This window comes from Ranitomeya imitator, chromosome 4 (assembly GCF_032444005.1).
Source record: "Ranitomeya imitator isolate aRanImi1 chromosome 4, aRanImi1.pri, whole genome shotgun sequence".
In the NCBI taxonomy this organism is placed as follows: domain Eukaryota; kingdom Metazoa; phylum Chordata; class Amphibia; order Anura; family Dendrobatidae; genus Ranitomeya; species Ranitomeya imitator.
This window is the reverse complement of record NC_091285.1, coordinates 22,181,992-22,201,808: the sequence shown is the minus strand read 5'-3', so window position 1 is coordinate 22,201,808 and position 19,817 is coordinate 22,181,992. Positions and strand designations below refer to the sequence as shown.

Here is a 19,817-nt window from a genome sequence, read left to right as displayed (position 1 = left end):
TTCCAGAGGGATGGGGGATATTCGGGAGAAGTCTTGGAGGCGGTTGGGTGAGGAGCGAATAAGTGTGGAGGAGAGAAGGAGGTCTTGGGAGGACCGGAGATTATGTGAGGTAAGATATCGGGAGATTAGTACAGAGATATATGGAGGAGACAGGTTGTGGATGGCTTTGTAGGTCAGTATTAGTCATTTGAACTGGATATGCTGAGGGAATGGGAGCCAGTGAAGAGATCTGCAGAGGGGGGAAACGGAGGAGTAACGAGGTGAGAGATGAATTAGTCGGGCAGCAGAGTTAAGGATCGACTGGAGAAGTGCAAGGGTGTTAGCAGGGAGGCCACAGAAAAGGATGTTGCAGTAGTCGAGGCGGGAGATGATGAGGGCATGCACAAGCATTTTAGTAGATTGAAGGTTGAGAAAAATGCGGATTCTGGATATATTTTTGAGCTGGAGGCGACAGGAGTATGAAAAGTATAAAAGGATCCTCTACTTTTAGGCTGAACCATTCCCTCTTCGGCCAAAGAGAAGCATGAGAATCACCTCGACACCCTCCAACTTTTACTCTAGGTAGTATATTTTGAAGAAGCGAAAATGGGACAAAATGCATATGCCAGATTGAAAGCCCCTTTATGAAGCTAAGGTGTCTACCGCCAAATGAAATGTCTCTTTAATTTAGGAGTATAAGAAAGTAATCTAGGTATTTATTTCGGTTTCAAAGAGATCCACCTCCGGGATATTAACTGAAATTCGATGTCTAAGCCGCATTCACCTAGATCTAAATCTTTTAGCCTCAGCAAATTCACTTGAACGTTATCTGAGCCTCATAGATGATGGGCTGATAAGGCCAGAAAATGTGTTTCTGCCCAAGAAAATATAATGGCTGACAGCACGAGAATCCTTTTCTGTCACCTTAATTAAAATGGCAGCGGTCATCATGTTATCCGAATATATTCTGAATCAAAGCTCCAGTCGATAGTGACTTGTTACAGAAAACTGATGGCAATTTACTTTGTTCTTTACGTTCTATGCTTTTACCCACCAAAGAAAGGATATTCTTATGTGGCTGGTGAAAGAAATTTTCTTTTCAAGAGAGAACGGAGATTTGTCTCTTTTGGACAGAATAGGCGATTGGGAAAGGCCTTGTCTGAGGCGGTCAATGATCCTGGAATAGGCACGGTGGTCCTCAAAGAATCCCGTCACAGTTTCTGAAATGAAGATATGTTGGAAAAACAAAAGTGCATTCTTCTTTCCTGGGGAATTAAGAACTTGTGAGTGGTGGAAACTTTTCAGGTTGAGATTTTTTAAAATTGATGATCAAACCGGGATGTTTAACTGTTAATCAGGTTCCTTCTAGATGATCTTTAAGAACTGGTTGACAATAGCCATAACAAGATCATCGGAGATAAAGGACGGTGCTTATGTCTGTCTTATTTATCATCAGCCTCTGTCATGATCTTTGTGAATATCCCAGGAGCTGAGGGAATTTCTAATCCAAAATGAAAATGACGGACTTCTTTATCGTCAAATCTTAAGAAATTTTCAGATGGGGCAATACACCTTGTTGCCATAATGAAATCCTGTCCTATTCACGGAATAGTTGTCTTCATTTATTCCTCATCGGCAAACCACAAACTAATTCTTGTCTTTTTTTGGGCAGAAGACCTGGAGACGGCGATGTGGACGTCTGAGGCTAAAGAAGATGAAATCTTCTCGTGTATTAAAACTTTGACTTCCTATATTAACAAAGGTTGTACTACAGCAAACATGGCTGACACATCAGTTTTTATTTGCTTTGTTTTTTTGTTACACATCACAATTTTTATTTTATTCCTAATCCTTATGACCAAGAAAGATAAAATGTTAACCCCTTCATGACCCAGCCTATTTTGACCTTAATGACCTGGCCAATTTTTTTCAATTCTGACCAGTGTCCCTTTATGAGGTAATAACTCAAGAACGCTTCAACGGATCCTAGCGGTTCTGAGATTGTTTTTTTCGTGACATATTGGGCTTCACGTTAGTGGTAAATTTAGGTCGATAATTTTTGCGTTTATTTGGGAAAAAAATGGAAATTTTGCGAAAATTTTTGAATTTTTATTCTGTTAAACCAGAGAGTTATGTGACAAAAATTGTTAATAAATAACATTTCCCACATGTCTACTTTACATCAGCACAATTTTGGAAACATATTTTTTTTTTTTGCTAGGAAGTTATAAGGGTTAAAATTTGAGCGATTTCTCATGTTTACAGCAAATTTTACAAAACCTTTTTTTTTTTAGGGACCACCTCACATTTGAAAAAGGTGTTTTCCAGTTTGTCCTGAGTACACTGATACCCCATATGTGGGGGTAAACCACTATTTGGGCACACGTCAGGCCTCGGAAGGGAAGTAGTGATGTTTTGAAATGCAGACCTTGATGGAATAGTCTGCGAGCGTCACGTTGCATTTGCAGAGCCCCTGTGTGCCTAAACAGTAGTAACCCCCCCACAAGTGACCCCATTTTGGAAACTAGACACACAAAGAACTTATCTAGATATGTGGTGAGCACTTTGAACCCCCAAGTGCTTCACAGACGTTTACAACGCAGAGCCGTGAAAATAAAAAATCATTTTTCTTTCCTCAAAAATGATTTTTTAGCCCGCATTTTTTTATTTTCACAAGGGTGACAGGAGAAATTGGACCCCTAAAGTTGTTGTCTAGTTTGTCCTGAGTATGCTGGTACCCCATATGAGGGGGTAAGCCACTGTTTGGGCACACGTCGGGGCTCGGAAGGGAGGGAGCACCATTTGACTTTTTGAATACAAGATTGGCTGGAATCAATGGTGGCGCCATGTCGCGTTTAGAGACCCCCTTGATGTGCCTAAACAGTGAAAACCCCTCATTTTTAACTCCAACACTAACCCCAACACACCCCTAACCCTAATCCCAACCATAACCCTAACCACAAGCCTAACCCTAACGTCAACACACCCCTAATCTTAACCCTAATTCCAACCCTAAGGCTATGTGCCCACATTGCGGATTTGTGTGCGGATTTTTCCGCACCATTTTTGAAAAATCCGCAGGTAAAACACAATGCGTTTTATCTGCGGATTTACCGTGGAGTTCCAGTTTTTTTGTGCGGATTTCACCAGCGGATTCCTATACAGGAACACATGTAAAACGCTGCGGAATCCGCACAAAGAATTGACATGCTGCGGAAAATACCGAGCGGTATTTTCCGCACCATGGGAACAGCGGATTTGGTTTTCCATAGGTTTACATGGTACTGTAAACGTGATGGAAAACTGCTACGAATCCGCAATGGCCAATCCGCACCATATGCACATAGCCCAATTCTAACCGTAACCCTAATTGCAACCCTAACCCTAGTTCTAACTCTAACCCTAGTTCAAACCCTAACCCTAGTGGAAAAATAAAAATAAATATATTTTCTTTATTTTATTGTTCCCTGCCTATGGGGGTGATAAAGGGGGATTTACAATTTTTTTTTATTTTGATCACTGTGATATGATCTATCAGTGATCAAAATGAACTAATCTGCCGGTCGGCAGATTCGGTGGGCGCACTGCGCATGCGCCCGCCATTTTGGAAGATGGCGGCGCCCATGCAGAAGACGGACACCGGAGGTCGATAAGTATGGGGGGTGGGATCGGAGCACGGGGGGAACGTGGCTATTACAATCTAGCCACGGCCGATGATATTGCAGCATCGGCCATGGCTAGATTGTAATATTTCACCAATTTTCATTGGTGAAATATTACGATTGCTCTGATTGAAAGTGAAACGTCACTTTCAACAGCCAATCAGAGCGATCGTAGCCACGGGGTGGGGGTGGGGGGTTTAGGGGGCGAAGCCACCCCCCCTGGGCTGAACTACCACTCCCCCTGTCCCTGCAGTCGGGTGAAATTTCAGTTAACCCTTTCACCCGATCTGCAGGAACGCGATCCTGCCATGACGCCACATAGGCGTCATTGGTCTGATTGGCACCGACTTTCATGATGCCTACGTGGCGTCACAGGTCGGGAAGGGGTTAATAAAGAAAAGTTGCACTTACTGAGCCGGGAATTCGCGCTGAAGCCTGCAGATCAGTGTGGGATGACGTGCCCTCAAGTTTAGGTATGATGGAGCTATACCTCAACAATCAGTCCTACCTTTCTTTGAAGGGTTTCTTCTTCAGTCGGGGGAAGCTTAAGAGACAGCCTCCAGGACTTAGCGTGCGTTCATACAATCAGTGATTATGAGTCTCCTTCTGACCAAACCAGACCTCCAGGCAATAAGCAGGTCAGAAAATAAAAACCATGAGCGCTATTACTGCCAACAGAGCTCAAACGCTCGAAATGCAATCCTCCCACACAATCGAAAACTACATCATCTTGCCCAGCTCAAACGCGATTTTGGCCCAAGAAGTCACTTGACCGCAGCGTTGTGCGTTGTCCAGGTTGTGCGGCACCAATATCTCAGGGGGAGGGGAGGAGGCGGCTCTGACTCAGCAATCTTGGTGGTCCGAAGCCAAAAGCTAAATACTAATTGAAAGATGGTAGGTTCTGAATCCAGAGGAGACAGGAGCAGCTTGATGAGGAAGAAGGCTGGGTGATGGCCCTCAGCTGCCATGTGAGTATAAGACAACACTACTAACACTCAGTCATCAGCTTTGAGCTTCGATAGCTTACCTCTCTATGCCCCAAAGGGACAGGGAAAAAAGAGATGGAGGAGGTTGGGGGCAGACTATAACCTCTTCATATTTCCGATCCTTCAACCCCCTCCTAAGGTGCGGTCATGGAGGTTGACAGAAGAAAAATTAAATACATGATACAGATGGCGGAGATTTGGTTTGCCTTGCATCAACTGCAACTAAGGAAAGCCATGCATCTTAGTTGGTGGCAAAATGTTCGTCTGACACCAATACTCCAAATGGGCATGAACTCTGTATGTTGAAGGATCAGGCATACTGAAATCCAACATGACCGATCCTTCTTTCCAACTATGAAGAAAATGGTAAGTGCAGAGACACCTTAATACATTAGATGGTGAGCTAATACCGCCAAAATCAGTGGGGTGAGGACAACTTTCTTATAATGTGTATGACCACTTATTTGTGACCACAATATCAATCACTTAACCTTGAGATTGTGTGCGTCGGACACTCAGTACCCCACACAGTTAACAAGTACACAATGTTAAAGAGCGGGGACATCACGGCTCTGTAACAGAATAATGGCCGCTCTTGTGTATGCAACTCAGCTTCTATTGTACGTGATCCAAGCATCAAAGACTAGAGACCGGCACCTACACAATATACATCCACCAGCCCGTGGGGAGACCTAAAACAGCTTATCGATGGGTGTACAAGGTGTCGAACTGATAGTGGAGATCTGTCCTAAGGTCAGGTGATCGATGACCAAGTCCTACATGAACCACTTTAAGGTGCTAATATATAATTTTTAAAAAAAAAAAATACCTCTTCTTATCAGTTTCTTGATGCTGTTTTAAATATTCCTCCTCATAATCCCGAATGTTAGACACACCAATCTCTTCACAGAAAGTTCTGAACACTGTATCCTCCACCTTAACAAAAAAAAGTTAATAGGAACGTACAACATTCACATTATGAAAATGTATATAGCTTGTACATACATATTTGATCCAAAATGTTCCCTCCAGTGCTCCCCTCTGTATAGAGAGAGCCCATGTTGTCCTTCCTGAAGAGCCTCCGCAAACAAGGTAAAACCAAGCATGTCCTCATACAGATACTTATATAAACATTACGTGGCACACCTTATTCATTTGTTCTTGAATTTCCTCTATTTCGATTCTTCTCCTTTCGATCTCCTCCTTTTCCATTGTGACCTGAGATGCCATGTTGGAGAACTCACTTTCTAGCCTGGATCTTTCCTGCATAGGAAGATTGTTAGAATGTGAGGAAAAATTAAAATATATAGATATATAAAAAAGAAAATCTGGAACTAAAAAAGGTATGACAAGCCTTGTAAACAAAAAGAGGTTTTGCATCTCTACTGTCAGATCAACTGAGGGGAGTATGTCTCACCAATGGTGTGTAGACTAGGACTCCGGGGACACCAAAGAAAAGAACATGAAGATTGCATACGATAGCTATAGTGAGTATAGCACCATGCCAATACCATGGGTCCTCTGCCATCTTCATTCCTTGGGAATTCATCTGGAGAATGATTACTCTCCCAACACTATGGAGGCCTTCAACAAGGTCTCTTCTCTTACCAAATCTCCCTCACAGGTGGTCAGAGTCCTCCGTTGTGGTGCTCGAATTCCCTCCATCGATTGATCTCCTGGAAAATATCCTTACTTTACTGGCTGAGCCCACTCCTTGTGACATGGGTCAGTTTCAAATACAGATCCTGGCTTTCCTGAAACCTCTTTTTGACAGTATTTTGCAGCCTTTTTCACCTTTGCGATTAAACCTTCCCCCATCAGGATACCAATATGCATTGATCTTGTTTTAAGTTCTTGTGGTATAGTGATCACTTCTGGAAAGCATTACAACTTTCTTCCTCTTTGGAGAACAAGGATGCCACATCCCAATAAGCCAGTTCCATCAGTGTCTTTGAAGTTCATCACTTTATGGATCTTTCCTTGAGCCTGAAGAATGCTCATGTCCTCTAGGACATGACATATTGCCAAAGGGAAGTCTGCGCCATTGCTGTCATTATACTTGGTCGACTTGATCGTTCTTTCTTATTCTGAAAGTCTTTTCAACCTTCTAATCATCTTAAGTCTTTTTCTTCTTATCAACCCAAATAACCTTCTTGGCAATGGTATCCTCTGCTACGTTAGACCAGGTCCTTCTTCCCAAGCACAGCACGTCCCTTGCTCTATTTTTCACACCCGCCCCCTTCCTTTTGACTATACATCACGCACTCCAATGAAGACTCTGAATCCTGTTCTGCTTTGCTGTCTTTTATACTCTTGTACAGGTATTTCCAACCAATATTCTGAATCCATGGACGAATTCTTTGTCTCCACTATGAGACGGACATCATATCTGGAGCCACTCGGCCAAAGGAGTTGTGAACCATCAAAGTTGGGACCCACAGTTCAGCATCGATGTGTCAACCAGATAAGTCGCCTTCCATAGTGGGGCTCTTCCCGGGGTCCATATCTTGGTAGTGAACAAATTGATATCAGACTCCCTCAGGAGAAACAGTCAGAATTCAAGAGAGAAGTTCCTTAATTTATCAGTCTTGCATCTGGTGGAGAACCTAGACTTAGGTTTCGATTGCATTTCAATCCCAACTTTCCCAGTAAGAGGCCCAGATATGGGATCTTTTGGCTCTGCAAATTGATGTTGATTGCTAGAATTGCCTTAGTCTTCCACCAAAATTTAGAATTGCCCATTTTCAAGTACAAAAACATCTCTCCACATTGGTATCCTAAATTTCCACGTGGAGTAAGGAATGACCTTCCCCAGTCTTCTTTTATTAACATTTATCAAACAAACCAGTTTTCTCCCAAGAAGAGGCACTCTACCATGGCCATGTATTTGCCTCTTTACGGCTTCTTTTGGGTGGCTATTTTACAACATCCAGGTTTGTAGTCACCATTTTTTGTCACTGCCACTCTCCATGTAGAGCTTTCCCCCTATACCTTCAGTCCTTATGAAGAAGTCATGTTTTTCCCCATCTCCTTCCCATCCAAGAAAATGCCTTTTGCTTAATCTGGATGCCTGAAACACCCTTGCTTCACCGCTTAGGCTCTCTTTTCGTCACCTAGAGGGCGTCTAAAGCTCCAATCGTTTAACAGATCAGGATTTGTAAAGCAATTTTTGCGAAAGCAAGTTCTTGCACATTTTCTATGGAGGATGATGCAACAGAAGTGTCTGCTCCTCAGGTAGGAGCTGCTTTGGGTGGGCGTCTACTCTTCAAGGAACACGTTGAGCTTTGGTTGCTTCTCTTAGTCGCAATGTTCTCACGCAGCAGAGAGCTGGTTGGCTTATCTGTCCCCAGACTCTGCTTTTAGGAAAACCCTTAGTCTTCCAACTATACAGAAGAGGAAACAGAATTTCTTCATCTGCATGGCTTTTTTTCAGTTCCAACCATCAACAACCATCACTTGGCTTCTCCTTCTTTCTTGTGAACACGCTTATTAGTTCAGTGGCTGTAGGAGTGTTATAGCTTGTAGAGAAGGAGCTAACATTTGCCCGCAGCTGCATGGTAGCAATAGTCACCCATGGTCTTCTGTCCCCCCCCCCCCCCAATAAACACAGCAAGAAAAAAATACTTTATCGTTATTATACACAAAAGAAGATGAAACTTGTAATAGTGTTTTATTACTGCAAAGCAGTTCACGAGTTGTTTCTTCATGATGACTTCGAGCTCGCTTTGGGAATACTTAAGACGAGTCTGCGTTCCCTGTAACTGGGCCTGAAGCTGTTTTAGGTCGCTCTCCTTCCTCTTTATCTTCATTAGTTCCTAAGTTAAAAAACAAACAATCAAAACAATAAAGAGACAATAGGAGGAAAAACTTCATACCACAATGCACTTACCTTCAACTCACTCATCAGGCAATCTTTCTTCTCTTTTAACTCATTTATCTCTTTATCGTCCCAGCGTTTTGCTTTAAATCGCAAATCGCTTGAACCTCCGGAAATAACCCCGGATTTCATGAATAAAGTTCCATCCAGAGAAACGGTCTGGAAAGATAAACACCACATACATGAAACTGCAGTTAAAGCTTTCTCTTCTTTTGTGATTTTGGGGATTATTTCATATCAATACATGACAAAGAGGAAAAACAGGAAATTGAGGAAACAGGGATCCCTGGTCACTAGTTCAACAAATGAAGTTGATTGGGTACCTTTAATATAAAGTTCTTATTAAATCTGTATCTTTTAGAACATGGGAGTGACAGAGAAAAAAGGCTATTTAGGCCCCGTTTTTTTCCAAATAAATAAGTATTTATACGATAGAGACCAGGATGGGGATGAGGGGACAAAATGTATACCAGGATGGGGGCCACGCATACAAGGATGGTGATTAGGGGGTCATACATATCTACTATATAATTGTCTAAGGGTCACTTCCGTCTGTCTGTCACGGATATTCATTGGTCGCGGCCTCTGTCTGTCAAGGAAATCCAAATCGCTGATTGGTCGCGGCAAAACAGCCACGACCAATCAGCGACGGGCACAGACTGGAAGAAAATGGCCACTCCTTACTCCCCCGCAGTCGGCGCCCACATACTCCCCTCCGGTCACCGCTCACACAGGGTTAATGCCGGCGGTAACAGACCGCGTTATGCCATGGGTAACTCACTCCGTTACCGCCGCTATTAACCCTGTGTGACCAAGTTTTTACAATTGATGCTGCCTATGCATGTGACCGCGACGTCATCACAGGTCCTGCGTGCCTGCGCGAGAAGGACCTGCCATGACGTCATGGTCATGTGACCGCGACGTCATCACACCCTGGGACCGGAAGCTGCCGACAGAACTACAAGGGGCCCTTGGATCGGAAGGTGAGTATGTTTATTTTGTAACCTGTGATATACGTGGCTGGGCAATATACTACGTAACTGGGCAATATACTACGTAGCTGGGCAATATACTATGTGGCTGGGCAATATGCTCTGTGCTGTATACTACATGGCTGGGCAATATACTACGTCACTGGGCAATATACTATGTAACTGGCCAATATACTACGTGGCTCTGTGCTGTATACTAGGTCGCTGGGCAATATACTATGTGACCGTGCAATATACTACATCACTGGGCAATATACTACGTGGCTGGGCAATATACTACGTGGCCCTGTGCTGTATACTACGTCGCTGGGCAATGTACTACGTCGCTGGGCAATATACTACGTGGACATGCACATTCTAGAATACCCGATGCGTTAGAATCGGGCCACCATCTAGTATAATAATATATAATATATATATATACACTCACTTTTACTCTTTTTCACCAGTTCTTACCCCACTACAGTATGATAAAAGAACCTAGCACTCAACTGGATGCTTTTAGTGCGTAATTTATTGTAGTAGTACCCAAACGTTTCGGTCCTGCATAACGGACCTTCATCAGTAAACGTACTAGTGTATAGAATATGAGACCATACGGTCACGGGGCACTAAAGGAGCAGCGTCTTAAGTTAATGCCGGATATGTATAACAAGTACTAGATAAGCGGAGAGAGATGTGTCAAGCCGCTAGCAGACGCGGTGGACACATCTCTCTCCGCTTATCTAGTACTTGTTATACATATCCGGCATTAATGCTGTACATTTCCGCTGCTGACACTAAAAAGTTAAATACTTGGAATTAAATGGATTTTCTAGGCAAAATCTCCTCTATATGATTTGACACTTGATGTGGAGAGACGACTGCACGGTGATCATCCACCACCCTGCGAATGATGGGAGTGCACTTTCGACTCTCCAAGCCCAGATGAGGTCAGACAGGATGGCTGGATATCACCTTTAAATATATATATATATATATATATATATATTTCTTTCTAAGCAATGAATCGATAACTTACTTTGTGCCTTTGAGGTCCATCAAACGCAATGTGTTTTGCTTCTTTTACCGTCTCACATACCAGTCCGTTGCCGCATACAAACTGAATCACTTTTTTTAATGAGGGGCTGGAGCACTGCACCACATCAATCATCATTTTTGCACCTTTTATTTCTCTTAGCTTTTCGTTTATCGGCTTTATCTGTAGATAGATGACGAAAGGACATTGTTTCTATCGCTGATACTATAATACCTGTTACCGGGTTATTTTATGCAAAATTAAAACTTACTTCCAGGTAGTCCAAAGAAAGGAAGGTCTCTGGCTCTGCCCTCTCCTCTTTCAGAAACTTGATGCAGTCTCTTGCCACCTTCTCGGCAGACACGACGATGGCGTACATGTATTTGCCGAACACTTTGGTAACAGCGAGCTGATATTTTTTGTGGATTGGGTTACACAGTTCGAATAATTTCCCGTACTGCAAAGTAAAAAGTTACAATTAAGACTGCGACACCCATACACAATGGGGGTTAGCGAATTTTGCTTTCAGGAAAGTAGGCAGCCATGTTTTACCACGGCATCAGGATACATTCTTTTCATGCTCTCCAGGATTTCGGTCTTCCTCTTCTGACGGCTTCCTTCGTGGGAATCGATTCGGGCGTTCTGCAGGTCGATGACCGTGCTGTTCAGTTCTTCGTTGACTTCAGACATTCTCTGCTTTCCGGATTCGATTTCATGCACGAGATTCTCCTCTTGCTTCTTGTGCTCGTCCAGAGATTTGCTGTAAAACATATTGCAGTCGTTTTACTACCAGGATCAATAACAGTAAGAAAAAAAAGATTGAGAGGACAATGATTGCAGCTTTGACTGTTTTATTGCTCTGACCAAGTTATGACACGATGCTTAGTAATGTAATACGTACATGCACGTGTTAATGTAATCTGACAATTTCCCTCTGCGTCTGTGGTATTCTTCTACCTGATCCTCCACACATTTCACATTCCCCTGTAAAAGAAGGAATGATCACCCTCTTATTACGGCAGTAAATGTCAGATCACCACTTGGACTCAACTTCAACGTATTTACTTCTATTTCCTTCTGCCTCCTTTCGCCTATCATCAGCTTCTCTTGGTTCGCTTTTTGTTCCCAATGCAGTTTTTCCAAATGCTGTTGCAAAACGGCGCTTTTCTTCCTTGCAGTGTCCTTCAATGACTTGTACTCTTCTAGCTGTAAAAGTATAAAACCGAGCAATCACCTCACACAATAAAAGAAAAAGGTAGAACGAGGTTGCGATGCATTTATATGGTCGAAAACACAATGCGACCATCAGCTCTGACACCGACTCTGCGGTCTGCTATTACCTGACTCTGCTCCAGCTCCACATCCACCTGTCGTCTCGAATGATCCTCTTCCACCTTCCTTTCGAATTCCCTCCGTGCCTCCTGGATGGCGCTGATTTCTGTCACCAGTTCCGTAATCTCCTGCTCCAGTTTGTGGTAGCGATTCTCGTTATTCTTCTTAGCAGATTTAGTGGACTCGGATTTCTTCAGCCGGTGGGCGGTATTTTCTTTTGCTTTGATGTACTGGGGTCTTAGGTTATTTAATAATATTTCTCGACTTCTAAAACGAAGAAGAAAAGCACGCTGGCATAAAATGCATTAGAGTCACACGACTTTTAATATATTTGGTTTATCACTTGCTGTGCGTTTGCCAAAAATATCAATGCAAGCTGTAGTTTGGTATAAATTTGTACAACTGATAGTAAATCATGATAAATGTGTCAGATTTTGTAAGGCCCTGCCACCTTCTGCAAAGCTGCCCCCTAGTAGGCTGGTGTCAGGCTCTGTAAGGCCCTGCCACCTTCTGCAAAGCTCACCCCTAGGAAGCCTGTATCAAGCTTTATAAGGTTCCGCCACCTTCTGCAAAGCTCCCCCAGGAGGCCCTGCCTGACTGCCCCACAAAGTTGGAGGTTTGCCCTTGGTCTCATTGACTTCCACAAACAAGCAGTGTGATCCATTTGGAAATGGTTGCCTTGAAGGTTGACCGCACATTGTGTGGTCCAACAAAATCACAAAAAAAGGCATTCATTGCCGAAAATAGCACAGAGTTCAAGAAGGCGGAAAGAACGCTTCTGGGGATGAATGGGAGACAAGCAAACGGATGGAATGACAATGTCATTGCTGAGGTGAAGAGCCAAAAAAGGATGGCACTGGATCTAAAGGTACCTTCACACATAACGATTTTGTTAACGATATCGTTGCAACGTCACGCTTTTTGTGACGTAGCAACGATCCCGCTAACGATCTCGTTATGTGTGACAGCGACCAACGATCAGGCCCCTGCTGGGAGATCGTTGGTCGTTGGGGAATGATCAGGACCTTTTTTTGGTCGTTGATCACCCGCTGTCATTGCTGGATCGGCGTCAGACGCCGATCCAGCGATGTGTTCACTTGTAACCAGGGTAAATATCGGGTTACTAAGCGCAGGGCCGCGCTTAGTAACCCGATATTTACCCTGGTTACCATTGTAAAAGTTAAAAAAAAAAAAAAAAAAACAGTACATACTCACATTCCGATGTCTGTCACGTCCCCCGCCGTCAGCTTCCCTGCACTGACTGTCAGCGCCGGCCGTAAAGCAGAGCACAGCGGTGACGTCACCGCTGTGCTCTGCTTTACGGCCGGCGCTGACAGTCAGTGCGGGAAGCTGACGGCGGGGGACATGACAGACATCGGAATGTGAGTATGTACTGGTTTTTTTTTTTAACTTTTACAATGGTAACCAGGGTAAATATCGGGTTACTAAGCGCGGCCCTGCACTTAGTAACCTGATGTTTACCCTGGTTACCCGGGTGCTGCAGGGGGACTTCGGCATCGTTGAAGACAGTTTCAACGATGCCGAAGTCTTTCCCCGGATCGTTGGTCGCTGGAGAGAGCAGTCTGTGTGACAGCTCCCCATCGACCACACAACGACTTACCAACGATCACGGCCAGGTCGTATCGCTGGCAAGTCGTTTAGTGTACCATAAGACCATCTTGTCCTGTTGGATTGACGAGGAATGGAGCCCTCAAGGAAAGAGCAGCGAGCTGAAAATTATGACCACCAGAAACGTTATCTTCTGCAAAAGGAACTTTGGGAAGATACCGTCACGAGGCTCAAAGAGATTCTGTTTTCTGCTACTAGACTCCATCTCCACCTCGAACAAAAAAGATCTATCTCACTCCTCACATCACCTGACAGACAGGAGGCCTCCATACACATTTCGTGTTCGGCCACTCTCGCCCAAGTTGGTGGGTTGTCTACATATTGGATAAGTCACAGTGCTGGGGCTTCTTAGAGCCCCCACTCACGCGACAGAAAGCCGGCGGTGTCCAGGAGATCATTTTCTCCCGAAAGCCATGCTTTTAGTATAACGGCCAAGCACCTTCCCTATTTCTGCAGACAGTGTTACCCTCCTGATAGATTCTCTGTAAACAGTTCCAAGACCAGACCATTTCCCCCTAGTCCTAATTGGGCACATTTTTGACTTTTCTTATATACGGTCTAAAGAGCTGTAAAATAATATTTTCACAATCGGATAATCAAATTTTTTTCATTATACGTGGGATCTAATTTAAATGTTATTTTCACACTATTGGTTTTTTTTAATCGATATCATTAGGAAAATAAAGGACAGTCGTGTCTGTTTCTAATTTTTTAATATATTTTTTTATGAACAGAAAGCACTACTAAAATAATTTATGTATCGGATGTTTTTTTTTATCCAAAATGGGGGAAGGGCTAGTAACAGAGAATTAGATATGCAGTGACTTTTTTTTTTGTTTCACACCTTGTGCGCCCCATAAGGTCATGAAAGACCTTTGTTGGCATTTCAAAATGTACATATTTTTTTTATTTTTGCAGATTTCTCCTGTAACTAGGGCTGGTATATTAAAGGGAATCTGTCACCCCCAAAATCGAGGGTGAGGTAAGCCCACCGGCATCAGGGGCTTATCTACAGCATTCTGGAATGCTGTAGATAAGCCCCCGATATATCCTAAAAGAAAAAGAGGTTATATTATACTTATCCAGGGGCGATTCCACTGCTGGTTCGGGTTCGGCGCCTCCTATCTTCATCAGATGACGTCCTCTTCTTGTCTTCAGGCTGCGGCTCCAGCGTACTTTGTCTGCCCTGTTGAGGGCAGAGCAAAGTACTGCAGTGCGCAGGTACCGGGAAAGGTCAGAGAGGCCCAGCGCCTGCACACTGCAGTACTTTGCACTGCCCTCAACAGGGCAGACAAAGTACGCCAGAGCCGCAGCTTGAAGACAAGAGGACGTCATCTGATGAAGATAGGAGGCGCCGAACCAACAGAGGGAACGCCCCTGGGTGAGTATAATATACGGTAACCTCTTTTTCTTATCTTTTAGGATACATTGGGGGCTTAGCTACAGCATTAAAGAATGCTGTAGATAAGCCCCTGATGCCGGTGGGCTTACCTCACCCTCGATTTTGGGGGTGACAGATTCCCTTTATGTCCCAGTTACAGGGGGAATTCAGCCTCCTGGCTGCACGGCAGAGCTATTCTAGGTCTATTATGGCCCAGCAGCTCCTTTCCTATACTCAGTGATTACATGGAGGAAAAGCTATCTGCCCATCCCATACTGTATAAAGCAATCGGGAAGGCAGAGACGGTAATAAACCATCTCTGCCTATCTATGAAGAGTCTAGTTGTCACACATCTTGTGCAGCTGCTCTACTATGCAGTGAGGTTTTAGGGCATCAGTGCAGAGTACAATGCAGACCACTCGGATGTTTATAAGTCTATGGGGGGTTCAGGTAGAAATTCTTCATTGTTGTGGCCTACCTAAGGCTATCACCTTTTTTTTATCCAATCTCATTTAAACTCAAGGGATCAGTATGTAGTAATTTAAAGCCTCTTACATCATATTACCAAGGTGACATTTCGGCTCATCGAGACTTACTTAATTTCTTTCTCGATTAGTTGCAGTTCTCTGCTCATCCTCCCGGAGTCCCTCTTGGCTGTTTTCAGCTCCTTCTCGCAATGTGTGACTTTCTCTTTCTGGATGTTCGTCTCAACCTGTTTTTCTTCCAAGGTCCTTGATAATGAGTCCAGTTTATTCTCGTTATAGAAAAGCTGGAAGAGCTGCAGCTTTGCTTTGCCGACACGGACTTGCTGCTGTAGGTCCTTGTACAGGTCTGCCTGCGGAAGGCCCATAATATTGTGCAACACATTTAGTCAGATAACAGTGAACCTTACTGGACCTTCCCTTAAAGAGGTATTACAAGGTGATAATTTAGGCCCCTTTCACACATCAGTTTTTTGCCATCAGTCACAATATGTCGAATTTTGAAAAAAAAAAAAACAGATCTGCCGCAGATTGTGAAAAACTGATGCGATGGATCCGTTTTTTCGCCGGATCCGACTAGCTGATCCGGCTAATTGGATCCTAAAAAAAATTGGAGCATGCTCAGTTTAAAAAAAAAGGAAATCATCACCGGATTCCGTCATTTGACTGATCCGGCGCCATAGGCTTGCATTCTAGTAAACAACGGAGGGCGACGGATCCGTCGCTGTACGTTTTTTCGACAGGCACAAACAATTTTACTTTGTCCGTTGTCTCCGGCCACCGGAAAAACAATTTTCGACGGATCCACCAAACTACGGATGAAACGTGAGGCCATCCGTCACAATCCGTCGCTAATACAAGTCTATGAGAAAAAACAGATCCGGCGGCATCAGTCGCCGGATCCATTTTTTTTACAAAATTCGACAGATTGTGACTGACGGCAAAAAAACTGATGTGTGAAAGGGGCCTTATCGCCAAGATATGACCCTTTTGACCCTTGGCCTGAAGAATAAGGCTGGGAACAGACGACGACTTTGGAAAAGAGACAAATCGCATGTTCGAAGATCACGCAGAGTAATGTAAGTTCACGGGGTCTCGCTGGAATGGTTGCAACCAGAACATGCAACGGGACCCATTATCCTGCAGAGACACCTTTGAACATGCGATGTGTGTCGTACCCAAAGTTGCAGTGGCCCAATTTAACAGTTCAGCATTGGGGCTGGAAAAGGGGGCACAGTAATAAAAACCCTCTCACCGTCTTATAAGACAATGTCTGACCTTTTTACATGACTGGGGGCATAAATGAAGCCAGACACCTATCTACAGCTCTCATCAAGCTTTTTTTATAAAGGGGTCAGACACTAATTTATAGCCACCTCGAATACAGGGCACTAAGGATGATCATCTTCTTTCCATCTATGGCCATCACTTTCCAGACTATATGTCGTAGTCTTCGGAGACCCACCTCCTCCTTTTCTAGCTTGGCTTGCTTTCTCTCCACGGCTGCGTTCTTCTTCTTGTTGTAGCTGAACTGTGCGTCTTCTTCCGCCTGTAACATCAGCTTTTTCTTCTGCTCGTACTGATCGGCAAATTCTAAGGAATTGCTTATTTGCTCGAAGAGGTGCGTCCTCTCTTTAGGCTTCTTCATCGCGATAGACTCCACTTCTCCCTGACATCGTGTTAAAATAATTTATGAGCAAAGACTAAAAGGTGACCCTTTACACTCAGCTCCTCATATATATCCTTACCTGAAACACTAGACAATTTCTGGCCTTTACAATGATCCCAATTTTTTCCAGCTCCAAGACATACGCGGCACGTCCCACCGACCGACTATTCAGGCAATAGTCTGACGAGTTCCCTAGAAACAAATAATATAATAAATTATTAAAAGATGGAGAAGTGGAAGGAGCCCAGTCTTGACCTACTTAACCCCTTCCCGACATAACGTACACTTACGTCATATGTCGCGAAGGGCTGATGCACTGCTATGTATAATACAAGAGGTCGGATGATTGCAGATTCAAAGTCCACTAATATATATAGTTCAGAAAAGTTTGATTAAAATACAGAATAAATACCCTCAGTGGGTAAATAATAATAATATAATAATAATAATCTTTATTTTTATATAGCGCTAACATATTCCGCAGCGCTTTACAGTTTGCACACATTATCATCACTGTCCCCGATTGGGCTCACAATCTAGAATTCCTATCAGTATGTCTTTGGAATGGCGTAAATGGCGTAACAAGGAAAAAAAAACAAAACAAAAAAAAAAACAGAAATTCCAGAATTATTTTTTGGGGCAATAAAAGGCGATCAAAACATCGCATCTACCCCACAATTTTATCAGTAAAAAAAACATCAGCTCAGGGTGCAAAACATGAGCCCTATATCACGAAAAATGAAAGCCTCATCGTTCTTGAAAAATGGCGACATTTTGTAAATTAAATTTTTTTTTTTTTTTTAAATTGAGGAAATGCACTTTTTTTTGCAATTTAAATGCACCTGGATTTTTTTTGTTGCTTTCCACTGCATCACATGATAAAATGGTGTCAATCAAAAGTTCAACTTGTCCTACAAAAAACAAGCCCCATACGGCCAGATTAACAGAAAAAATAAAAAACGTATGGCTTTTGGAAGAAGCGAGGAAAAAACAGAAAATAGCCTGGTCAGGGGTTAAAATAAATGCGCTGTCCTCAGAACAGGTATCAAACATTAGATCAGTGGATGGATAGTTTTGCCCTAAGCGGTTGTTTTCCCCTCCACCCTTATTGTTCATGTGTGTCCTCCCTACCGGCAATGATCCTGGAGAAGGTCTTCTCCTTGCCGTCGTCCTCGCAGTACACCAGGTGCACGCTGGCAGTGGAGGACACAGGCTGCCCCATGTTGGCTCCGTGGATGAGCTCTCGGGCGCTCTTCACCCTCAGGTTGGCCGTTCTTTCCCCAATCACAAAACTGATGGCGTCCATTAAGTTGGATTTTCCTGAATTGACCAAAAAACAGTTTATTACTTCAGCTAAAACCGGCACTAAAAAGAAATACCGCCTACTGGACTTCTGCCGCTTCTTTGGCTCCCTGGTCTCCTCACTACCTCTCCGCCGTCAACTGCGAGAAGACCAATGGGGGACACCGCCAGTAGAGCGAGGAGGCGGAGGTTCCGGTAGGTGTTTGTTCTTACATTTAAGACACCCATGAACTCGTCTTTAAATATAGGTAGTGGACAGCCCATAAAACCGTACCATCTCTGATAGCGGCATATAAATAGTGCTACTGCCCGGCGCAATCATTCCAACACCTCCCCGAGACGCTGATGGATCACCATGACAGCCAGGGACCTTATAAAGGTCCTCCTATGAAGCCGCGTCTGTGGGTAGGCTGGACTGATAGAGGGTCTCACTGACCCAGACACAAATGAGGCTGTAAGTTAGGGCCATGAGGCCCACTGTCAGACCGGGTAATGTGCTCTGTATACGGACAGTGGCCTACTCATGTGTAAGCCTGGTTTTAGGGAGGAGTGGAAAACTACAGTTAAGAAAAAGGTTGGAAACATTTAAAAAAAAAAAGTCTGAAAAAAAAAAAAAAAATACTGCATTTTTTGGACTATAAGACGCGCTTTTTTCCCTCCAAAAATGTGGAGGAAAATGAGGGGGAAGGGCGTCTTATAGTCCGGATGTACCGATTCTGGCTATGGAGGGGAGGTGGGGGAGCGGTTTCGGAGGAGCAGAGGGTCACAGAGGCAGGAGCCGGCTGCTGTGGCTAAGTCCTGTGCCCGCTGCTAAAGAGAAAGGAATATTCACTACATTCCACGCCCATGGGCGTGGAGGGCAATGAATATTCTTCTTTCTTAATGGCATCCTGGTATGATTGGTCCCATCCTAACCCTGGTATGATTGGCCCCAAAATCCGCTCCTGATATGCATGGCCCCATCCTTATGATTAGCCACCACCCACGTCCTAGTATGCATGGCCCCATCAGAAAACATTAAAAAAAAAACACATCATACTTACCTTCCTGCGCTTCCTCGCAGCATCCTGTTCTTACTTACCTTCCTGCGCTCCCTCGCAGCATCCTGTTCTTACTTACCTTCCTGCGCTCCCTCGCAGCATCCTGTTCTTACTTACCTTCCTGCGCTCCCTCGCAGCATCCTGTTCTTACTTACCTTCCTTCGCTCCCTCCCTCGATACTTATTAATTTCTCTTAAGTATTGGCACACGTGACCCCCGGCAGCGGTAGGAAGTCTCCAGCTGACACTGTGCTCACTAGAGAGCAATGAATACTCACTGCTTTGCGTGCACACAGTCCCAACGTGCAAAGCATTGAGTATTCCAGCAGCTGTGCTCTGCTTGTGAACACATGACTTCCCTGCCATGCGCTGCTTACAAGCATAAAGCAGTTGCTGGCATCGGAACAGGATGCTGCGAGGGAGCGCAGAAAGGTAAGTATAATGGGTTTTTTGGTTTTCTGATGGGGCC

General features: G+C 44.0%; 1 protein-coding gene across 3 annotated transcripts in view; it reads right to left on the bottom strand.

Annotated features, from left to right (window-relative positions):
* SMC1B (structural maintenance of chromosomes 1B) overlaps nt 1-19,817 on the bottom strand; it is a 34,982-nt gene that overhangs the window by 13,859 nt on the left and 1,306 nt on the right. For 2 of the 3 annotated variants that reach the window (XM_069763313.1, XM_069763315.1), the window contains exons 2-15: nt 18,139-18,327; nt 17,087-17,199; nt 16,804-17,007; nt 15,453-15,691; nt 11,855-12,113; nt 11,580-11,720; nt 11,416-11,498; nt 11,067-11,274; nt 10,786-10,971; nt 10,518-10,697; nt 8,517-8,663; nt 8,305-8,442; nt 5,774-5,890; nt 5,457-5,563 (exon numbers count right to left, since the gene is read on the bottom strand). In XM_069763313.1, the coding sequence (XP_069619414.1) occupies nt 5,457-5,563; nt 5,774-5,890; nt 8,305-8,442; nt 8,517-8,663; nt 10,518-10,697; nt 10,786-10,971; nt 11,067-11,274; nt 11,416-11,498; nt 11,580-11,720; nt 11,855-12,113; nt 15,453-15,691; nt 16,804-17,007; nt 17,087-17,199; nt 18,139-18,327 (2,311 nt within the window). The remainder of the gene's footprint in view (nt 1-5,456; nt 5,564-5,773; nt 5,891-8,304; nt 8,443-8,516; nt 8,664-10,517; nt 10,698-10,785; nt 10,972-11,066; nt 11,275-11,415; nt 11,499-11,579; nt 11,721-11,854; nt 12,114-15,452; nt 15,692-16,803; nt 17,008-17,086; nt 17,200-18,138; nt 18,328-19,817) is intronic. The other variant, XM_069763314.1, reaches the window with a different exon arrangement.